Genomic DNA, 18,875 nt, shown 5'->3' on the forward strand with positions numbered 1-18,875 from the left:
GATAAAATCCAAGGATCCAATAAAAAGACGACACATCACAGAATCTTATACACATAAGATAATGGCGGATTTTCTAGATGATAAGATTATACTAACAACTATGCATTCAATAAAGATGATAATGACAACTTTGTATTCATTAAAAGCACATTGGAAATGAGTGGTGTCTCTGAAAGATGATAATGACAACTATGCATTCAGTAAAGATGATAATGACAACTCTACATTCAACAAAATATATTACAGATACATTAAAAGAATGAGATACAAATACATAATAAAATATCTTACAAATACATTAAAAGCATGAGATACAAATACAAAATAAAATATCTTACAGATACACTAAAAGCATACTAAAAATAAAACATACACTAAATTGCAATTAGTTTCCATAAAACTTAGACATTAGAAAACGTTTCATGTTCTCTTCTTCAGATGACAAGTGCTCCTTTTGTAGGAGTGTGTTCAAATGCAAACTCTGCATCTTCACTAGCTCCCTTTCATCTGTTTTTTGCTCCCTTTGTTGATCCAAGTCGATTCTTTTTTTCATGACTTCTACTTCACTATCTCTACTAAGCCTCATTGCACGAAGTTCTGCAACAACTTCATTAAGAGACTTAGGCCCGGTTTGATAGTTGCTGACTGAGAAAGTGTTGACTGAGAAACGTTGTCTCAGTAAGAAATTCTGACTAAGTAAGAAATCATACTGTTTGATTGTACATCTGACTGAATGTGCTGACTGATGCAAAATGACCATTTTACCCTGATGCTCTATACGTTTCTATGCAATAATAATAATAATAATAATAATAATAATAATAATCATAATAATTATTATAATAATATAAATAATGATACTAATAATAATAATAATAATAATAATAATCATAATAATTATTATAATAATAATAATAATAATAATAATAGTAATAATAATAATAATAATTATAATAATATAAATAATGATAAAAATAATAATAATAATAATAATAATAATAATAATAATAATAATAATAATAATAATAATAATAATAATAATAAATCAATGTTATACAATATATAAAATGTTTGAGCAACTATAGCAAAAGAAAGTTTCTAGTTTGGTGGTAAATATGTTGGTTTGTGAATGTGAGTTGAGGGGTTCGATTCCCTTCACCCTCTTTTCCACTCTAGTATTTTTAAAGCCCATGGGTAAGTTTGGAAAGCTTTTCTTCATTTCTCAGTCAGCTAACTCACGACCTCTTTCTCACTCAGATCTTACTGACCGAGTCGGCTACCAAAATTTCGTTTATCAAACAACTTCAGCTGACCGAGTCAGCCAAAAATGTCTATCAAACAGGGCCTTGCCTTTTTCTTTTCTTTTAGCCGCATCTCTACCCGTTGGACGTTTAATTGTTGAACCAGTAATATTTGCCCCTTCTGTGTTGGATTGGACACAATACTCCCCTTCTTCAGTAGACCTTGATCTTTTTGTGCTACCACCACTTTCTTCATCACCCACTTCATATTCAGGACGTGATCTTGTTGCATCATGATCTAGCTATAAATCTCATTTTCGATGTTTACACATAACCTCATTAAAAACAATTGTGTCATTGAACTTGCTTCCATTTGTCTCATACAATTTATGAGCTTCATTCTCAACATTTTTCATACTCATTCCACTTCTTATTTTTCTATATGCTTCTCGGTAAACACCAACCCATTTGTCAGCACTTTCATTAAGTTGTTTATAACGACCTTTCATTTGAGCTATGTTCCTGTTACCAAGCTTTTGGGTTTTCCGCCTGATTTGCATCATATAGCTCCTTCACTCGTGCCCATATTGATGTTTTCTTTTGGTTTTTTCCACGTCCCTCATCTTCACTAACGATACAATATGTTGACATTAAAGCGATATCTTCATCAGCATCCAATTTATCACCTCTTGGATTTTTTTCGGTATTTTGTGAGGTTTGAACATTTTCAGTGATGGGAAATTGATTGGGATTTGCGAAAAACTGTGAGGTTTCATAACTTTGAAAGTTTTGAGAATCTTGAGAATCATCAAGATTTAAAACGAAATTTGGATCCATCTTATTAAAGAAATCAAAAGGGTTTAGAAATGAAAAGTTGAAATGAGATATGAAGTATATCAATATTATACTCTATTTATAGAGAAAAAAAATAAAAAATTTAGTTTTTTTTTATTGAGATAATATTAGATTTTTAGTAGATAATGATTTTTATCCTAAAATATATAATCTTATCTAAAAAAATATAGTGGAACACTTTCTTTGTTCAACACGTGTTAAAGTGAAATGGTTGTGATCTTTTGTAAGCTGAGTTGCTTTACTGGCATAGTTCATCAAAATTAATTCATTTTTCTTTTTTTTTTTAATAAATTTTCCGTGAGCAGCTCACCAAAAATCCCCCAATAGGGGTAGTCTAAGAATAGAGCATATAATCGACATAGTATCTTGAGAATAGCAGCATCAAAATATTAATCGCTTTTTTGAATAATATAGCACCTACTTTAATTGGGTTTGCAATTGGGGAGAGTAGAGATACACCCGTAAGAAAGAAGCGGACTATAGAAATAGTCGAGGAAGACGCCAATGATCTGTGTCGTCAGTGGTAGGGGTGGGGGCGTATTGCATAACAACACTAAATCCATGGTCAAATTCGAATTTAGATGGATCAAAGAGTGATCCATAATGGCTAGTGCTCAACATATTCACCAAAGTTCTATCTATCATTATTTGACCAAAATGATGGATTAACTTCAATATATTAGTAATATAACACTAGAAACCACCACTAAACCTATTAAACCAATGCCTTTAGTGGATCAAATAATTAATTCATCATTGTTAAAATGGAGAACAAAGTTGCCACATAGACGTTAACACTTGGTGTTGATGCTAGAAATCGATTTGGCGTTTTGGCAAGAGTGGTTCCTCCCTTCCTTATTTTAGCAAAATAAACCATAAACAAGACTTTTTAACTAACAAACTAAATCCCTTGGCTTTTTAATTTGTCCCCATACATTAATCATTCTTACAAACAATGTCCACACTAGTTAGAAATGTTAAATCAAAGATACATACATCAACTCCAACATTAACCTTTCAAGTAAATATTTTTAATTACTTGTATTTATTTTAATTTTTAGTTTACCCACAAAATTTAGGTGCTACACGTGGAGGATGAAAGCTGATGGACTTGAGGGTTTTGACTTGTATAGGCTAATACAAGACACCATCATACACAAGAACAAAAAGTACAACAAGAAAACCACAATTACAAATCGCTTTTATTTTGCTTCCTACGTGATTGATTTTGCAAAAGAAAACATGGACTAGTTATATATATGCTGCTGTATAACAACTAAAAAAACCACAAAAAAAGAAGAACGAATTTAAAATCATATGCTACCTTCAAAAATGATATATATTTTATGGGCTTCAATCACTAAAATCCCCCGAACCAAAAGAATCCGAATCCTCAACCTTAAAATTCCTTCCATCATCCCCATCTACGTAATCATCATTCATAATCTCATCATCTTCTTCTTCTTCTTCAACACCTTTAAACCCTTCATCTTCGCTCATTTCCACTTCTGCCCATCTACTTTCATTATTTGCAACTCCATACCCTAAACTTTCCTCATTCCCCATCATTTCAAACTCCACCCGATGTTCATCACCATCATCTCCTTCATCTTCACTTTCATCTTCATCTTCTTCATCTTCACTGATATGAAAATTCACAGCATCATCCGTTTCCATTTTATCAACAGGTTCATTAACCCACTCTTCATTTTCAAAATTTCTCATTGGTTCTTCTTCTTCTTCTTCTTCAATGGTTTTTTCTATTCTTTTTCGCCGGATTGTTCTCCGGCCTCTTCCATGTGCTTGTTGCTTCATGACTTGACTCATTGTGGCACTGTCTCTGAAGTTTTGCCGGCTGCCGGAGGCTGCTATTGAACCTCCACCTGCCGCCCGTTGCCGCCACTTGCCGCCACGGTTCCGTCCACCAACGCCGCCACGAGGCGGTTTTATCGGTTTTCCGTGCTCCGTTTCTGATACCGTTTTCCCGATGTTCTTCAAGAACGTGAACTTCAATGGTGCTTTCTGTTAGAGAAACAAGGTTAAATCCGGAATTTCATACAATAATATTGTTTCTTTTGGGTAAATTACAAGAAAAACTTAATAGAAAGTGATACATACCTCCATTAAGACATCGTTTGATTCATCTACCAAATGGAGTTCAGCTTTTTGTTCAGGGGTGTAGGAAATTGAGGCATCAAGCTCTAAAAGCCTTAAAGTCACAGCAGCTGTTGTTTGTGGGACCCACGGAAGGACCGGGACTGAACCGGTGCCGGAAACAGCCTTTTCCGGTACACCGGAGGTTCCAAGAATCTCCTCTGTTGTCTCAAAGTTTAATGACAGGTGGTCCCGCTTTATCACACTTTCAAACCATGTAACAATCTGCAACCAAATTTAATTCATGTTATTAACTATTAAGTAAGTCCTGATATTTTACAAATTTGCCCTTATCCAGACAACACTTAACAAGAAAAAACAAAATTACCTGAAGAAGATCTGAAGGTGACAAAGAACAATGCAACTTTGAACCCCATGCATTCCTATTATTATCCATCCAAGAAGATTGCAATGCCTCAAAAGGAACCGAAGCCTGCAATTATAAATTAAAAAAAAAAAGGTCAAACAAGACTTGATGATAATACAATACAAAATATAAAATAATAATCTCTGTATGTAATCATATTATATTCATACCTCCAAGAAAGTTAATAAAGACTTAATCAATCGGATCCTCAACGGATCATTAACATCCCAATCACACAAATCGTTAAAATCACCAACATTTTCCCGAATTTCTTCAGGGTAACTCAATTTACCCCCAAACGTACTAAACGGCCTACAACACCGGGGGCAAATAGGACAATTCACATTCTCGAAGCAATAACACGCATGGCAAAAATCACAAACTCCATGTAAAGGAACGCATCTTTGTTTCCCATGTGTCATTGAAGATAAATTTGATGAATACAAACATTCTTTCCACATCCATGTCTCAAGATCTTGATACCTTTTCATTGCATTCTTTTTCTCAAATTCATTCCTTCCAAGCTCAATGTGGAAAGAAGGTGATTGTTCGGTTGAATCAGAAATCGAGACATTTCGGTTTGTGTTTTTGGGGAAATTGATGTTTCTTTTGATGTTTTCTTTGAATGATGTTTCGATTTTTTGTAGCATTACATGTAAATGGGATTCACGGGTCCCACGTGTGTCCAATGATGTCAAAAGAGCATCAAACGCCTGCATCAAGAAGAAAGATTGAATAAACACCCTAAAATAACTCTTAACATTTTCTTCAAAACAATTAAATAATTTATAAAGTTTATTACCTCTTCTGAATCGATTAGTCTCCAACAACCATTTTGTAATTCCACAAATATCCTTCCGGATCCTGGATCATTACTAGAAGTAGATGCAACAAATTGCCAATAACGGTTTCGCCTTCTATCTTGACCCAAGGGTAAAGATCTATACATATACATTTCTTCTGCTTTATGACCTATAAAAGCCTTCAATTGCAACCTTGATCTTTCAGCTGTGTTATATCCGTTATTATGAATTTGATTTTGACCCGTGGGTTGACCCACGGAACTATCTTGACCCGTTTGTAGTATCCCTTCATTGACTTTATTGTCAATGGTGGGCATCAACGGGCTTTGACCACCTTCCATTAAGGAAGAATCTTGAAATTTGGATATGAATTCTTCTTTCATGCGTTTTTTATCGAGTTGTGCTTCTGTCCACATTTGCTTTCTCACAGCAGTTGCAGCATCTAAGCGATCCTGTACAAGGGTCGTATATAAGATGACAAAATATAAACAAAAACTTTTTAAATTTTGATTTTTTTTTTATAAATACCTCAAGAACTACGCGGATAATGTTTCCTTCATTTGCGATACCAATTAAAGCAACAAGAGCACTGAGTCGATCCTCCACACAAAGATCCGAATATTCTCCTTCAGTAAGCCCTTGAACCCATGCTTCTCCTGATATTCTTTCATCAACTTCACTACTTCCTTGATTGATACTACTCGCACCAATACCTTTAAAAGTAAACAGTTATAAAATCATTTCTAATTCAACAAACCATAAAATTGGAGTAACTCCCTATACAACTATATGTAGAAGCTTTCTAGGGCTATTTTCGATGATCAGGATGAGAAGGGCATTTACGTCTTTTACACACACGAGAGATCGAGAGCAAGTCCATGTCCCGCCTTGTTCCACCTTTTTTGGATGGGGACAAAAATTGTAATTTTTGTCTCATTGACATCAGTCTCAGTCCCAGTCCAATACATGTCAAACACATACAGGGGCGTGTTTTGTCCTGTATAACAAATGGGCCCTACGGGCCCATTTGTAACACAACACAGGACAGAATAAAACATGTGTTTGGCTTGCATTGGACTGGGACTCAGACTGATATCAATGAGACAAAAATTACAATTTTTATCCCATCCAGAAAGGTGGAACATGGCAAGACATGGACTTGCTCTCGATCTCTCGTATGTGCAAAAGACGAAAATACCCTTCTCGTCCTAATCATCGAAAACATCCCTAGAAAAAGCTTAAAACGCAGCCTTGAAGGATCAAAACTCACCGGTATTTTCATATTCTTGCTTTATATCTACATCAACCTCTTCTGTCTTAACTTCTTCAATAGTAGATGAAGCACCAAAATCATCGATTTCAGTCCCCTCAGCAACATCACATTCATAATCTTCATCTTTCTCAACATCTTCAGCATTAACTCCAGCCAAAATTCCATTTGCATAACTTTGTATCTTCTCTTTAGCAGATGAAATCACTTCCTCAGCATCTGCAGGATCCTTCCTAAATGCAGGCCTTACACAATATGTTGAAGGCGCGATTCTTTCAAACAAAATCGGGTCCCGCGATAATGCAACAGAGATTGAAGCATCGGGTGTCTTGCTTGTTGTAAGATCACGAAGTCCAGTTTTCTTCAAAAAGAAAGAAAGCATAAGAATAAGGAAACAAAAAGGGGAGTTGGTAAAATCTAAAGTTTATTAAAAAAAAAAAAAAAAAAAAAAACCTGAATTTTTTCAGCGAGTTCTAATACGTTTAGGCCTGTGGGTCCCTCAAGACAAAGAACATGATAGGCGGCGAATTTGACTGTTCCAGGAGTCAAACGATGCCTTGACTTTCTTTGAAGAGAAACACCTTTTTCTTGCATTAATGTAAATGCATTTTCAGCAGCTGAACCGTTTCTTAGCATTGTAATTACATCCTCATTGCCTTTACTCTGCACAACAAAATCAAATACTAGTTAGGGACTGTTTGGTTGGATGGAATCATGGAAGGGAATGGAATGATGAAAGAATGGAATGGAATGGACAGGGTAATGGAAATGGAATAAGCAAGTAAATAGAATAGTTTTCATAATCGACTTACGTGTAAAAATTTTGAAGACGATTTATCATCAAATAGTTACATAAACAAAAAATGGTTTATATTGAATTTTTTCATTCCATTTCATAATAAGAAAAGGGAAGGAATCACATTACTTCAAGAATGGTCCTTTTTTTTCATACCAATGGAATCAACCATTCCATTCCTTTGCGGATTCCATCGTACCAAATACTACTTAATAGTCTTAGTTTTTTCATACACAATCCACAAATTTACACCACAAACAAAAAGATCAAATTAAAGAACATGTATGCACCTCATCATTTTCAGTCAAGCCTGAACGTTTTCCTTTATCTTTTTTCAAGTGGGGCCCAAAGCCTGCTGATAAAGCAAATTGTCTAAGTACTTCAGGCCACGTCAGCGGGTTTAAATGTTTAAGCCAGTTGCGTATGTCAAAGCCCCACATATATGCCTAGTAAAACACACCATTTGTCAACAACCATATTACAAAAAAAAAATGTTAAATACAAGAAATATCAATATAACTTTCATTTATATGTTCATTATAGCATCTTACTTTCATTTTTTTATATTATAAGTAACATAGTACTTCCAACTTTTTTTTAAATTCTACCCAATTATATAGCATTTTTCTTCCAAATCTCTTCTTATACACATAGGTAAGAAAATGAATAAATATAAATGGATTTTATAGAAAATTACCCCTTCAACAATTTGAGGATGACCACCTTCAGGATTGGCAACCGTGTATTGATTTGTTCCGGGCCCACCAGAGGGTGTCCTTGCAACATCTTCAATATCTCTTATGATCAGCTTCAACAGAGCAATGTGAACCTCTCCTAATAATCTTGAATCCTGATAACTCAAAAAAAAAAAAAGTTATTTAAAGGGTCTCACAAATAGAAAAGGAAGAAAATTAAAGATTATTCTTGTGAAACTCACGTAATCATGAAGAGCTTGAACAAACTCATCAAGGGTAAAAGGCCAAAGACCAAGAACATCGGTAAATGTCATACAAAATCTCCAAACCTGGAATAAAAAGCTAACATTTAGGGGTATATTTCTCTTTTTAAAGGGTAGATTGCAGGAAATACAATCAACATGCATTTCTTTACCCATAATAGCATATTAGCAATGTATGTATATTGATAATAACAACATGTTGACATTTCTTTAAACATACAAACCAACATAACTACAATTCCTTACTCAAAATAGTAATGTACCTACATTTTTTTTAGTGATGAGAACAATATGTAACAAATAAAATGCATTATCCATATTGGTAGATAATGTAAGTAAATTTTTGGTTATAAAAATAAGGTAATGTTGCTATTATCAACAACTATAATGAAATCAAATTTTAAAGTAACAAAAGAAATGCAAATTATGGACCTACCATAAGAAGATTTCCAACATTTTCTTCTGAATCAATCCATGGATGAATTGAAAATGGCCTTTTTAATCTCACTTGCACAGACTTTGGTGGGAATACACATAAGAGATCTGAAAAGGATGAAACTTAATTAAGTAGGAGAAAAGAAAAAATTATTTCTTCAAGGAAAAACTTGTGGGGTATGTGTGTATAACAACTTTTTATGTTTTACTTTTTTACACTATAGACACAACCATGTACACCAAAACTAATGTCATCAATAAGACAATGGTGTTTATATTTTATATAATAAGCATTAAGCAAAGTTGTAAGAAAATATATACCTCGAAAAGAATCAAGATTTTGTGAAGTTTCATAATCAAGTGAAACTATTGAAGTCAACCCTTTGCTAGAAGCAGCCAATTCCAACAATTCCAACCTCTCATCTTCAATTAACTCCATTGATTCTTTAGCAATTTTTCTTGCTGCTGCCTTTTCAATGGCAGCTTTGAGTTTTATTGCTTCTCTTTCTTTTCGAAGCTCTTCTTTTTGTCTTCTTCTTTCTGCTTTCAAAGATTCCTTTTGTAAAAACTTCTCTCTCCTTTCCATTTCACGCTTTTCTTCACGTTGAAATCTTTCCTCTTGTCTTTGTTTTTCACGCATCATTCTCTCTTCTTCCTTTCGCCTCTCACGATCTTGTTTCTCCATTTCTTTCTTCATTTGCTCTTCTCTCTAATACAAGAAATTGTAAAAATATAAGACTCTATTACAATTTACAAGTCCCTAAAACAATATTAATAATTCTAACAGGGTGTTTGGATGTAATAATCAAGATTTAGTGTTTGATTATTTAGGGTTCATAGAAATTTTCACAACTATGATAAAAAGAACTTTGAAAGAAATGAAAGTAGATGCTATAGTATACAAATATATGGAAGTGGATTATTGCTATTTCTAACATTTATCCCTTTTATCTAGTTTTTTTTTCCTTCAATATTTGGTAAAAACTCGATTAACTTCAAGCAGCAAAAAGCCAAAAACACAACCAAACACTATCTTTTGCAAATGTTTTAGTTTTATTACTGTTGATTATTTGATTCTACTTATTTAGTATCACATAATCACTTTCAAAACTCACATCCAAACACCCCCAAAGATACTTGTACCTTTCGCCTCATCAAATCTTGCTTCTCAAGCTCTTTTCGCATCCTCTTTTCATTAGATTGTTGACCTTCCCTTCCACCAACAGCATCATCACTCTACAAGAGCAAACATAGATCAATATACAACAAGAAATAGCAACGTACTTTGAATCTTTTTTCTTATTAAGACAATGTACTTTGAAAGAAAGAAAAAGAACATGACAAGTATTATGTATATTTCATGTTCTTGAGTCGAGGGTAGTTTTGTCTTAAAAAAGTTGAAGAGAAAGATAGCCAAAACTTTCCCTTAGGTTCCTCTCTTTTCTCTCATCAACTAAAGAACACAAAAACTTTTATGTTTTCTCCTTTTCTTTCCAAATCTATCCATTCTCTCCACTTTTAATTTATGAAAAGATCCCAAAAACTACATTGACACATACACATACCTTGCGTTTCCTCCACATTTGCATAACTTCTTCATTTGGTTGAATGAAATCATTATCTTTTGTAGGTGAGGATAAATGTGTCATTTCCCCTTTTTGTGTCATCAAACTAACACCCTTCAATTGTCCTTGAGAAACATAAGAAGTATGTGGCATTTGTCCATTTTGAACAACTAATCTTTGGTCACTTGAGTAACCAATTGGTGAATCATATAACCTAGAAACACCTCCATATGGTTCATGTTTAATATTAGGGCCCACAGGCTCACGAACACCACCCACCTCAGTCTACAAAAAATTACCATTTTTTATCACAAGAATTTTAAATTTTCCAATATTTTTGATAATAAAGAAGAAAAAATGTCTGTAGTAAAAGTAGAGGACTTACTTTGATTGACCGAGGATCGGATTGGTCAAATAAATTTCCATCATATGAATGTCTGTTTGTTTGTCCATGATGTTTTTTTGCAACTGTCAAAAACGAAAAAAAAAAATTATATATAAATTAGTAGAATTATCGATAATTAACAAGCAATAAATCTAAACTAAAGAGTAAATAAACCATAGGTCATGAGAGCATAGTAACATAATAAGAATATGTCATCCAACAAAAGCATACAAACTACAATACATTAGAAAAATACAAGAATGAGGTGTTATCGGGGTAACTTTTTACACTTTAGAACTAAAGGATTTTACGGTTTTACCCCTACATTGTAAATTGCCATACTCATGTTCTAATCATAATACAAAGCTTTGCATTCACTTTATCGATTTTTCATTATTTTCACCCTACAAAACACTACATAGATTCATGATATGCACTATAATACGAAAATATGCATTCATTCTATCAACTTTTTATATGCTTACACTACAAAACACTAAAAAGATTCATGGAATACACTACAATACAAAGAAAAACTACATTCACTCCATAAAATTAGCAAAAAACAACATGAGAAGTTTGAGAACACGATGAAAACTCGCATACACCACCATTCACAATAGCATAATACATCATATCTTCAAGTACAAAAAGGCATTTTTTTATAGACATTATTTCTTTTTATAAACATAAATTATAAAATACCTATGGGTGTCCCAAATGCTCCAGGTGGAAGCTCTTCAAACTCCATTCCAAGAATTGGTCCATCTTCCCTCAATGGCTCACCTAATTGAACCTCAACACATTCAATTACTCTTCTCAACATCATCTTCTTTTGTGTCACCTCATACGCCCTGCTATGAACCAATGGTTCCTTAAACCGATTGGAATCCGATTCCGATTCCGATTCCGACCCTGATGCCGACCGAGACCGCGACCATGACTCACGGTGTGACCGAGACCGTGAACCATGGTCACTCCCACCACCACCTCCACCACCACCACCACCACTAACCACCACCAATTCTTGTTTGGAAGGTTTCAAAGACTCACCACCATCACCTCCCGCCCGTTTTACAGTCCCTTCTTTCTTGTCTTTCAACCGGCGGTGGCAGAACCACATTTGCAACTGGCGGTCGGTTAGCCCTAAAGTTTCGGACAGTTTTGCCCTTGTGGCCTCTGATGGATACATCTCCACTGCAAAAGATTGAAGTCAATAACCATGATATGAAATAAGCTCTAGTAACATAATTTGCAGAAAAAAACAAATGATAATTGGAGTTTGAAGTTATAACAACATGAAAATGCATCTCAATGAAGTGTGGTGAATAGCCATGGAGAAACTAACATGATATTTATCGAATCTAGAACGAAATAAGCACAGAAATTATAAGAATTTGAATCGGAAAACGAATAAAGCAATTGAAACATGAAGAAAAAGATGAGTACATACACGCATAGGTTTTTTCGAGCATTCCGAGTTGGAAAGGCGTCTTCATCTGGCGTTTAGGTTTCTTGGATCCATCAGATTGACCATTGATGTTGCGATTGCTTTCTCCTTCCGAACCAGTCTCCATTGAAGAGGTCGAAAATTGGAAGTATGAACGAAACCCTAGATTTTTACACGCACAAAAAAAAACTAGGGTTCCCAGACGAAAACCGACATAAAGATTTCAACTTTCAAATACCTATCGTCAAAACAAAGAAACCCAAAAGGGAATTTCGTTCGGGAAATCACAAAATATGAAGCTAATAATATTAAAGGCAAATACGTAGAGAGAGAGAAAGAGAAAGAAGGAATTGTTGAGAGAGAGTCGAAAATAAAATCAAGAAAAGAGGATGTGATAATGATATTATTACAATTCCAAAGGAACAAGGAAAGAACAACAAGAATAGTTGGAGTCGTCCCTCTTGGTTTGTTTTCTGATCTGATTAATCTTTTCATATTGTTTGTTTTTGCTTATTAAAGATTTAATTTTTGGGGTTTCTTTTTCTTTATTTGTACAAAATTTTGGAAATTGAATTCTATTTAAACTCAAACACGTTCTTGGATTCGATGATGATGATATTATCAAGCTATTTCACTTGTTTTTGATCTGAGAGACGAAAAAAGCAGTTGAATTTTGGGAATTTTGACTTTTTTTTGTTTTTAATTCACACTCTTCTTTTTTATGGAAACATTCCTATATTTAGGTTTTGGTAAAATCAAAATCAATTTATAGTTTCTTTTACTGGTTCCTGGGTTTTGGGTACGACTTATGTAAATCTTTTGTTAGATTGCTTCGGAATCTTTTTAGGCAATTCATCGGGTTCGTCGATGTGTTTTTCCCTCTTTTTAGTTTTTTCCTGTTCTTCACAATTGCAGAGGTTTGGGCTACAAGGCCCATCAAGAAAAAGCTCTATTTCGCTCAAATTTTTAATCAAATAGTATTTTATTTTCAATCTATTAAAAAAAATTGATCATTTTACCTCTTTTGATATGTTTTATTCGTCTGCACCTTCACGTCTATATAAGTTTGGTGGTATTATGTCATACTTACCACGGTTCATATTGCTACGGTCGACATCAGCGTCACATCATATCATATTTGTCACACTTCTCATTTTCATTGTGTTGTTGTCAACGTTAGAACCAGAGTGAGCTCAAGTCCACCCTGAAATTATGATTTTTTTTTGTTACTAGCCCAGGCCACCTTTTGATACCAAATTAATTAATCGGAAACCCATAATCCCCTTTTTTCAAATCAGCGCCAAATCAGAAGGGTGGAGCGTGGAAGAGTTCTGGCATCGTCCTCGTTCTAATCGCTTAATTGAAGTTTGCACCGGCAGCAAGAGTTGGAGATCGGAGCAAGGCAGCAAGCAATCAGGTTATTGATCTTAATAATTTGTATTATTAATAAAAATTAGGGACGTAGGTAGCAGGGTATATGTTTACCGATTATTATTATATTTTGTTTTATATAAGCCATGTGTGAAACTCCATAATTGATATGTCGGTCATAACACATGTGTATATTAGTTAAATAGTAATAAAAGGAGAAAATGAGAGCCTTATTTTCTATTCAATATACATATTATTTATATCTTTCTTTTCATTCTGCAAGCATACAGAACTAACAGAAACATCAAAAAGCAATGTTTATTATTTACTCTAATATCTTTCTTTTCTATCCAACCCCATCTTCTCTTTTTGTTTTCTGTTTACTTTAAAGAGCAGTGTTTATTATTTATTATTGTGTATATTATAAGAATCAATGCTAATTATTTATTGATTACTTATCATTTAACAGGCATGGAAAAATATTTAACAAAGAGAAAACTTACGGATTCATCAGCAACAGTTGAGAGATCGTTTTCCGCTATGAGGATTGTGAAGAATAGGATACGCAATAAAATGGAGATCAATGGATGAATGATAACTTGGTTACTTATATTGAAAAAGAGGTTTTTGCGGATGTTGCTAATCAAGATATCAACAATATGTTTGATAAAATGAAAACTCGTCGACGACCTTAGTAAATTTGTAATTTATATATGTTTGTAGATGTTGCTAATCAAGATATATGTTTTTGTGGATGTTGTAATTTATATATGTTAGGATGTTTGATAATTTATGAGGAACACCCTAAAAAAAAAATTTGGCTTCGCCCCTGGTTGTTGTTACATTTGCCATCTTTTTTTTAAATTAATTTATATTAAAAATAATCAATTTAACTAACTTAATTTAAGACTACAATTTCAATAAAATTCAAAGAAAAATACAACAAAAACACACACACAAAAATAAATAAATAAATAAATAAACTTAGGATTTAAAATAAAATAAAAAAAAACATAGAAACTAAAATTAGCAAACCTAGATAGACCTAAAGGATATCTCCATCGGAAAATTGACATTCCAAATCGTCGATCGGTTCCGCATTAAGATCGATGTGGTCAATGTTTCAAATATGTTTCGTCAAGTCCCTACGAAGAACATGATGCGTCTCAACATCATTAATTATTGTCCTCCTCGCTAGGTACTCCGCGTTTCCAACTTCAAAAGCTTGTGTCGGTGGAACAATCTCGTTTTCGTTATACTCGCATATTGCATTTCCTTCGTCTTCAAGAATCATATTATGCAATATGATATAAATATACATCACCTCACGCATTTTCTTCTCCTCCAAATAAGGCACGGAATATTTAAGAATATGCCAACGTTTTTTCAAAGCCCAAAATGCTCATTCAACATCCTTTCTTGCCTTCTCTTGAGCTTTCTTAAACTTACGATCATTTGGACAAGACAATAACTTCACAAAACAAGCATGCTTCGGATAGATCATGTCGACAAGATCATACCCGTTCATGTACGATGTTCCAGCTACTTGAAAGGAAGTATGGTGGAGTCCCGTTATACATGTCGTCAAATAACTGAGACATGTTAAGAACATTAATGTCATTGAGGGAGCCAACAGAGCTAAATAATGTGTCCACAAATCATGTGAGGCCACCGCTTCAAGTATAACGGCTGGATAACCATGATCGCCTCGAGTGTATTGCCCTTTATGGGCATTCGGACAACAACCCCATGCCCACTGGAGGCAATCTAGGCTTCCCAACATTCCAGGAAATTCGTGTACACTTGAATGATGAGCATACAACTGTTAGATGTCACTACAAATAAGTTTGCACATATATCGTGGACCATATAATCTCATGACATACATGCAAAATGTGTGAAGGCTAATTCGTGCAGTACGTCCGGACATCCTAAGATTCTCATATAGTGCATCGGAGAAAGTGGCATACGCTAACTGACGAAGTGCAGTGGCGAATTTTTGTATAGGAGTAAAACCAACTGTACCTCTAGCATCCCGTTTTTGCTGAAAAAATAGACACGTTATCGTGTCATTGACGATACGCAAAAACAGAGCTTTATACATATGGAACCGGCGACGAAAAAAATATCCTTGAAACGTGGCGTCCTCGACAAAGTAATCATGTATGAGTCGTTCATTAGCCACCTCACGACATCTTTGTATGTATCTTCTCTTCCTCCGGCGTGCATTCTCCGCATTTTGTTGTCGTAGTTCTTCGATCTTTTGTTCCACCTCCTGAATGACCTATGTGGTCGTTTCAAACAAGGCATCAAACATGCCCGATGAAGATGATGAAGAAGACATTTTGAGAGAAAATATTTGAGTTGTAGAATGTTTTTGATGAGATAAATGGGTAAGGTGATAGTATTTATAGGATTTTTTTTAAATATTAAATGAAAAAGTAGTCGTTCCAACCACCCATTGGTCAGAATTAATTTCCCAAACTCGGCTGCCGAGTACTCGGCCCGGTGTGCGCCAAGCTCACCGATCATGTTGTCGAATCCACACCGTGTAACTTAAGGAATATACACATCGAGTCCACTTAGTAGGCTTTTTTTGATTGCTTTGAATTCATTTTTACTTGTGTGCAAAATGTGGTTTACAAACTCATAGTTATAATTATTTTCTTGTGTGTGTGTGTGTGTGTGTATATATATATATATATATATATATATATATATATATATATATATGGTAATTATAAGCGCAGGCAAACATTAGGAACGGGGTTGGCAGTTGCTTTTGATCGAATGGACATGAAATCGATAACACCAGTTTAATATTAATCTACTGACGCGGACACATGCTATCAATTGTCATGTTTTTTAGGTTGGGACTCGTTATAGACATAACTATACCAAAATTTGATTGATTATGAAACAAATCAATTAGAGAAGACGTTGTGGGTGCAATGCGTCATGAGATAGCTTATGTGGCTATCCAGTAACATCGCCCCATGCACGCTGTAACATCCCAAAAATACTAAGTAAAAATTTTGTTTAAAATCAACCAAACCATCAAGTATGTCATAGTATAAAAACACTTATCAGAGTACAATCCCGAAATCATAAAATGTCAAACACAGGTGGATGCGATGCGATCATGTCGGGCCCTTCCCTTTTGAACCGGAAGTACCTGAAAAAACATTTAAACATAAACCGTAAGCACAAATCTTAGTGAGTTTCCCCAAAATACCGCATACCATACATAATCATACTAAAGCGTGTAATGGGTCTATTTCACCCCTAAGTCCCTTCCGACTCCATGAGTCCCTTCCGAATCCCTGAGTCCCTTCCGTGTCCTTTGATATCTTTTAACCAGTATAGGTCTATTTCACCCCCTACAACTATGTAACACTCATAAAAATCAAGATAATTTAAACTTTTAAAATCAACCCAATTTCACAAATTGTTTACAAATCATAGTTTTCAAAACATTTTTCCAAAAACAATCAGAGTATCCCATAATCATAAAACCATAAACAAGAGGATGTGCACGGTCACGCCTTCGCCTCCCCACGATCATCCGAAGTACCTGATACAATAAACTAAATTGTAATCCAAAGCTTAGTGAGTTCCCCCAAAGTACCAACACATAACCACATAACATATATACAATAACAGCATGTAATGGGTCCACAGCTAAAAGACTGGATTACCCATGAGCCCACAACATAAGTCTGGCTTGCCCTCAGGCCCACAGCTTATATCTGGATTGCTCCTAGACTAGATCAGTCATCAGACTGAAATATTGTCAAGCCCTCAGTACGAGTCTGGCATACCGCTCGGTCCTCAGCTCGTATCTGGAATGATTATGAGCCCTCAATATAGGTTTGGCATGCCCTACTCATCCCTCAACTCATATCTGGAATGTTGCGGGGTTTCTTGGCTACCGCACAGAGCAATACAACCTCAACCCACCATAATATGTCAACATATAACAGATAATAAGCATATAAAGATAATCATGCAACGGAATCACAGGTAGTCATACAGATCTACCAGACTAGCATATCAATAACTAGCACAAACATTCATATCTATTACATACTCAACATATTAGTGAATCTCAGGATATCAAACCAATGGGTCGGCCTTGGTGCCTTAGACCCATAAGTATAGTGATGAAAACTCACCTCACAAACTGAAAAAAAAAAAAAAACTAATGAGGTACCCGACTCCGAATCTCAACTCTCTAACTGGTACCTATTCCCACCAATGACCAATTTCCATCAACATCTCAAAATACCCAAAATACCCTCTAGGTCAAACCTGGTCAAAACCATAAGGTCAACCGAGTCAACCCAGCCGAGGTAACCCAACTCAGTTAACTCAACCGAGCCAACTCAGGGTGCGTACGTGGGGCGTACTCATGAGGTACGTTGAGCGTACTCCAAACCCTCGCAGCTGACCACCATCGGGGTGGTTGACCTCATACGCGGGGAGTAAAACGAGTTTGCTGGGCGTACTCTCGAATGCTTCAAAACTCAATAAGTGGTTAATGGCTTAAACACTTATGTCTATATTTCAGATCCAAGGCTCAAATACCCTTTAGAGTCATAAAGTTTCCAACTATATGACTTTACATGCCCAACAAGTGCTTAACTAAAGGTCTTAATCCATTAATACCTTCTACAAGATGCATGGAGTAAAACTAACCATTGGGACTTCATTTTTATGGCTTAGGACCCCTCCTAGGGCCTGAAAGGACAACTCAACTCATCAAGAACATGACATGCTCAATATAAGACATTTGGGACCAAAAAACTTCACTAAAACACCGATATCTAGATCTATATGATTCAAAGGTAAAGTTGCAAGCTTTTTACCTTAGAATGGTAGCAAATGAAGAGTAAATCCTAGATCCGAAGTGCTTCACTCTCCAAAGATGATCTGCGCTTCTTCCTTCTCCTTCTAAGCACATAAACACCCACTTTTAGGCTAGAAATGGCTTCCCAAGGAAAACTAGGGCTTCAAACACGAATGAAAGGGTGGAGGTTGTTTAGGTGAAGTGAAATGAGGCCATAAGTATGCTTAATTACTAGCCAAACCCTAAAAATTAGGGTTTCCCCATTTAGGAAGTGTTCCCAGCGTACAATGATGTACTCCCAGTGTACTAGGGTGCGCCCTAGTACGCTCATCGTACACCATGTACGCATGGCGTACTCTAAAGCCTTAAATTACTA

The 18,875-nt window shown here is 35.0% G+C and overlaps 1 protein-coding gene and 1 long non-coding RNA gene across 2 annotated transcripts; one reads left to right on the plus strand and one right to left on the minus strand.

The window, feature by feature from the left end:
• Positions 1-3,285: 3,285 nt before the first annotated feature.
• Positions 3,286-12,740, minus strand: LOC145125643 (homeobox-1). Its single transcript, XM_079061072.1, has 18 exons — positions 12,283-12,740; positions 11,535-12,026; positions 10,830-10,912; positions 10,445-10,729; positions 10,023-10,115; positions 9,201-9,588; positions 8,881-8,987; positions 8,424-8,510; positions 8,184-8,336; positions 7,777-7,932; positions 7,144-7,353; positions 6,691-7,051; positions 5,949-6,133; positions 5,420-5,872; positions 4,788-5,330; positions 4,579-4,683; positions 4,215-4,475; positions 3,286-4,118 (listed from the first exon to the last, which is right to left on the minus strand). The coding sequence occupies exons 1-18, from the start codon at positions 12,404-12,406 to the stop codon at positions 3,450-3,452; spliced, it is 4,755 nt and encodes a 1,584-aa protein (XP_078917198.1). The 5' UTR covers positions 12,407-12,740; the 3' UTR covers positions 3,286-3,449.
• LOC145125644 (uncharacterized) lies at positions 12,631-14,378 on the plus strand. Its single transcript, XR_013716090.1, has 3 exons — positions 12,631-12,743; positions 13,578-13,696; positions 14,120-14,378. It is a non-coding gene; the product is annotated as an uncharacterized LOC145125644 (long non-coding RNA).
• Positions 14,379-18,875: the final 4,497 nt, after the last annotated feature.

Source organism: Lactuca virosa, chromosome 7 (assembly GCF_052849685.1).
Source record: "Lactuca virosa cultivar CGN04683 chromosome 7, Lactuca_virosa_CGN04683_v6, whole genome shotgun sequence".
NCBI classification, from domain to species: Eukaryota; Viridiplantae; Streptophyta; class Magnoliopsida; order Asterales; family Asteraceae; genus Lactuca; species Lactuca virosa.